This window comes from Anneissia japonica, unplaced genomic scaffold, assembly GCF_011630105.1.
Source record: "Anneissia japonica isolate Jap-2015-1 unplaced genomic scaffold, ASM1163010v1 scaffold287936_len456577_cov159, whole genome shotgun sequence".
In the NCBI taxonomy this organism is placed as follows: domain Eukaryota; kingdom Metazoa; phylum Echinodermata; class Crinoidea; order Comatulida; family Comatulidae; genus Anneissia; species Anneissia japonica.
The window spans coordinates 268,754-274,386 of record NW_022718077.1 but is presented as its reverse complement, the minus strand read 5'-3'; the positions used below and the strand labels follow the sequence as shown (position 1 = coordinate 274,386).

Below are 5,633 nucleotides of genomic sequence, written 5' to 3'. Positions count from 1 at the left end.
GCCAATAAATTGTGTGTAAAGTTATAATTGTTATGAATAACATAATTATAAGTATTTGTAAATTTATTGGATTTATTGGATTTGGTATAGCACATTATACCGAAGTCTTCGCGCTTAAAAACATGATAAAAAGCGATGCAAAAGCAAATGCTACTGCAAACAAAAAGAATGGGGTTTTTTTTTTCTGTTCTGTAAGATTTAATAACAGGGAATTTTTGCAAGCTTACGAAAACGATAACAAATATGGTTACGTCATCAAATATTTAGATAACCCTATACAGCAGAATAAACTATTACGTTATGGATAAAGGATCACATTCAGCTAGTATCATCATAGTCAAAAAACCTTAGGCACGAATGACGTTAATGATAATGGCATATTCGTTATTGTTTTCCTACGGTTGCAAAATCCCCCTAATAACCTGTGCCTACAGACATAATATATCTTATAAAATGCCTCCAGTATTAGGAATTGAGTCATTGTCTGGAGAAAAAAAAAAAAAAAAAAATGTAAACAATTTTTTACAATTACTTTGAGAAAAATGAGAGTTGCCTCCACCCGCATATTGTGTGGTGGCATACTTTTTCCAGTCCTGTTTAAGAAGTTGGTTCTTAGTCACTAGTTTTGTATTCCAAATATATTAAAAAATACAAAACAAAAAATTATATATCTTTCAGAGGTTTATTTCAAGATGGCCACCAGGGAGTTTCTGGAAGATGTTAAGGGGAATTTACTAGAATGTACCATATGCTCAAAGGAACTTCAAAATCCTAAATCTCTCAACTGCCTCCATAGTTTTTGTTTGGCCTGCCTTGAGGACAGGGTCAAGGAAGGTAAGCTGACCTGCCCGACTTGTTGGAAATCGCATAACATTCCAGAGGGCGGGCTTCAGAAACTTCCTCTAAATACCTTTTTTGAAAACTTAATAAAAACAAAGGAAAAATTTATAGAAAGAGATCAGATGATATGTGTTTGTGGAACATATGGTCAGGCAAAATGTTACTGCCAGGACTGCAGGCATTACTTGTGCATTACTTGTAGCGACCATCACAAAATATTTCCAGTGCTGGCAAAGCACAAACTACGTGCAGTGGAGGATATAAAACCAATGAGTCAGCAAGACTTTGCTTTGTTGCATTCACCACTGTGTTCAATCCATGATAAACCTTTAGAGTTCTACTGTATAAATGCAGATTGTAAGATTCCAACATGCATTACTTGTGCATTTATGGACCACAAAGAGTGGGAAGGAAAGCACAAATCAATCACAATTACAGAAGCATTTCAAAAGTTCCAAAAAACCGCTATGAAATTGAGAGATGATGCAAATCATTATAGAGACATTTTAAAAGAGGGCCTCAGAGCAGTTCTTCAAAATGATACCAAATTAGAAAAAAGTAAAGAAACCAGTTTGAGAGATATTGAAAATCTTGTGCAAGAGATAGTAAAAAAAATCATAGAGAAAGGTGATGAAATGAAAAATGAGGTAGAGACAATCTACAAAAAGAAAAAAAATGTGAACAATAAACAAATGGATGAACTGAGAATAACTATATCTGATGTTAGTACAAAATTAAGTTATCTCAATCAATTATTGAAGAGTGATGAAGCAACAGCGATGCAATCAAGTGAAATGGTGATTACAGCACTGAAGGAGAGAATCAAAGAAATTCCAAAAACAGAGCCAAAAGATAATGGACAAATTTACTTCTATATTAACAAACATGAAATGTCTCTGTTGCAACAGCATTGTGATATCGGAACAGTAACACAAATGATGGCAGTAGACTCTCTAGAATTACGGGAAGGGAAAGATGTGACCCAAGGTCAGCCAATTGTTGTCAATGTAATAAAAAAAGAAGGTTGTGATATAGGTTCAAATCAATTAAAGGCAACTTGGACACACCCTACAGGAGAAATCAACGTCACTCAAGTTGAAAAAGACAACAGTGGTAATCACATTGTGACAGGAAGATGCACAAGCCCAGGTGTTTGTAGACTTGATGTGAGTGTTGATGGTGAACTAATCAAACAGTCACCAATGACATTCAAAGTTGAGAAGGAAGGCCTAGTTAATACCATTAAAATAAACCAAGAAATTGTTTCAGATGTAGTTATGGGTGAATTTAATTGCTTGCGAGTTTCTTGTCGCACAGAAGACATTTTCAGGTACAAGCAATCAGGGGAGTATGTTGATAAGATAACATTACCAGTTGGTGTAAAAGTCAACAGAATGTACAAGATGAAGAATGCCATAGCATTTAGTGATAGTGATAGTAAATGCATCACATTCATTACTATGGATGGTCAGGTGATCAAATCAATTGGTAAGGGAGAACTGAAAAATCCCAAAGGAATCCATGTGGATGAGACATCAAATACTGTGTATGTAGCAGATAAGAATAACAGCCATGTGTTTGACATTGACAGTGGTAAAAAAATGAAGACTTTACAATCAGGATGCAGCATCTCTGATGTTACAATGACAAAGGGAGGAGACGTGATTGCATTACGTGACCCGAAGAGCCTATTAGTATATTACAATGTTGGACATTATTGGTTGGACGGGTTTATATTACAAGTACATGATAATAGGGGTGTATTCATAAAAAACCTAGTCAAAGCAGATAAGATGTGGAAGCCATGCGGAATAGTAGTGGATGCGGACGACAACATCATTATATCAAGTGAACACAAACTGCAGCTATTTAGTAGCGATGGAAATTTCATTAAAAGAATTGATAAAGACGAGGATGAAATAAAAAATCCATGTGGATTATCAATAATCTCATACCATCCACGGTCAGTTGCAGTAGCAAACAAGGGAAACAACACGATAAAAATATTTAATTATTAGCTACCGTACAGTAATACCTCAAAAAGTCCATAGGATTCTTTTTATTTAAAACTGCAGGTTGGGCTTCTTTTCAAGATTACTTTTGCAAACTAAAGACAAAGTATCTTTTCAAAAAATAAATGCTGTAAATACTGGAAATTGCTACAATAAAACATAGAACAACTGAAAACATTTAAATCATAAAATTCTAACAACTGAAAACATTTAAATCATAAAATTCTTTTTTAATAAAAAAAAAAAATGCTCATGAAAAACAAGAACATATCTTTTTAATATCATCATCAAACCTGCTAATAACTATCTGTTTGACAATTAACCAAAAAAAGCAACTACAATAGAAACCTGCAATAGTAAAAAAAACTGTAAATCTGTACTTTTAAAGCATCATCCTTAAATTATTATTATTATTATTATTATTATTATTATTATTATTATTATTATTATTATTAATTATTATTATTATTATTATTATTATTATTATTATTATTATTAAATTTCTTCAATGGACTTAAGAGTATCCCCTTGGTGATATAATTGGTAAAAAAAAATATAGAACTATAAAGTATAGTGGTATAGCTTTCTATAATAAAAAATTAATACTAACTGTGAACTTACAGCGCAATGTAAAATAACTCTATACACTTTACAGCAGGAAGTGGGATGAATTATTTAACATTTCACCTAATTAAAGAAAATAAATGAATATCAACAATAAAAATGTTATTAACTTGATTTTTTTTAATGTTGCGAATAATTTGAAAATAATTTAATTCGTCTTTGAAGTCTTTCTTTACAATTCATTAGCATTCATACCATGGGTGTATGCAAGGGGTGGTCGGGAAGGTTGTACGACCGCCACAAAATTTTCAAAGGTGCACATTTTTTCCAAAGACATCTTTTTCTAGGGCCTTTTCACAATGACATTAATGAAAAAGCATTTATGAGGTACCACAAAGACCTTGCAAATTGCATGACGTAATCTATCGCAATTCTAGCAATTCTGAAAATAAGCCTGCACTTCGCTTCAAGCAAATTGTATTGACATTATAATCACATCATGCTGTTATTTCATTGTGAATAGGTCTAAAAATTATGATCACAACCCAACCAGAAAAAGTCCTGGATACACCCCTGCATACCTTTCCACTAGTTGAATACCATACAGACCAATAATAATAAAGGTTAGGGTGGGCATTTGATGATTGTATTAATAAATGGTGAGGTTGGTTGTGTTTACAGTAATAGCAAAGTTGCAACTCTTCTGATTAAAAATTTAAAATTCAGAGTTTTTTTTGCCAAAACTGGACCACAATATGAAAGAATACATTACACAAGATTCCAGTTTCCTGATGAAGTCCTCTGTGTAGAAGAAAGTTGAAAGTAAATAAATAAATAAGTAAGTCTTAAAAGTCCTGATTGTCATTTCTATGCAAGATTGTAATAGGAAGTAGTATAGCATGCTTGATTGCAGAGCACGTTTCCTGTCATTATTATTACTATGTGCTTCTCTGATATATGAATATGTATTGTCTATCTAAATTTGAATACAGTAGAACACCCTACCTTTGGGGCACCCCTTTTAAAGGTACAATTTTTGTATCCAAAATGAGGAAAAGTATATCTTTTAATGCAATGGCTAACCCTATTCAAGGGAAACCCTTATTAAAGGGACACTTTTTTCAGCTACAACTGAGAGAAAATATATCTTTTAATACTACAGCACATCCCTATATCTGAGGTCACTTTTTTGCTCCCGAATTTGTCCCCTATATTTTGGTTCTACTGTACTTGTGTTCTACAAAAAACTTATATAATGATATGATAAATAAATGATAATAATTACTGTGCTACTTTTAGAAATTATAAATATTTTTTATATTGTAAGTTTGGTATTATGCTACATATCATTTATGTATACATTAGTCAAGGTCATATATTTCAATAAATATATCATTCAATATATAGGATTTCATATTTGGTAAAAAGCAGTGACGTATCGTACGTAGGGAAATGCACATATGCACATTTAAATTGTATGACGCAAAAAAAACTTGCTCAAGTACAGTACCATCCAGATATTACCTACCCTTGCCTGCGTTATTTCCGCGGAAAATAATCGTGGAAAATTCGAGCGCCCGTATTCAGCGAGTGGTCCATTACGTAATTGTTTAGCATCTACTTCCTGTTAAAAGTCGGAACTCGCAGTATAAGTGCGGTCCACGTTGGACAGCGAGTCAAAAAAGTTGATGGTAAAGTATTACGTAATTCGCGGCACGCCCGATCTCTCTATTGTCAGGCGAACAATGAGCGAGTTAGTTTTGAGATGTAAAGTTATTTCGCTAATAGTCAGTAGTGCAGGTTATAAAATTTAAAGAAAACTGTGATATACATATTTTTTTTTTGGAACTGTAACATACTTCGGAGGTATAAATAGGCTTGTATAACCACCTAACAATTCCTATCGAAGTATGTTTCAATTTATTTACAGTGTTACTCATTATTATCTATGTAGGATCGGAAAACAAAATATACGGTATATAGGCTATTAATGTATCAATAAAATATCTAAGCAAATAAAGGTCAGAATAACCGATGTATTTTCTTTATTGAAGGTTGGTTACGGCTACAATTGAACTGGGAACGTCTGCTATCAGCAAGGTAGCTTCAGTAATCAACTGAAAAATGAAATGAAGTTTTTAAACTTAACATACAGTACTGTATTTATTTTGTAGTTTTGAAATAAAAGCTATGACCAGAATATTTTTTAACCGTGTT

At 32.6% G+C, this 5,633-nt stretch overlaps 1 protein-coding gene across 1 annotated transcript in view; it reads left to right on the top strand.

Moving 5' to 3' along the window:
* Positions 1-3,319, top strand: part of LOC117110445 (tripartite motif-containing protein 2-like) — a 5,236-nt gene extending 1,917 nt beyond the window's left edge. The window contains exon 2 of the mRNA XM_033253154.1: positions 681-3,319. Coding sequence (XP_033109045.1) covers positions 693-2,858 — 2,166 coding nt within the window. The 5' untranslated portion in view covers positions 681-692 and the 3' untranslated portion in view covers positions 2,859-3,319. The remainder of the gene's footprint in view (positions 1-680) is intronic.
* Positions 3,320-5,633: the final 2,314 nt, after the last annotated feature.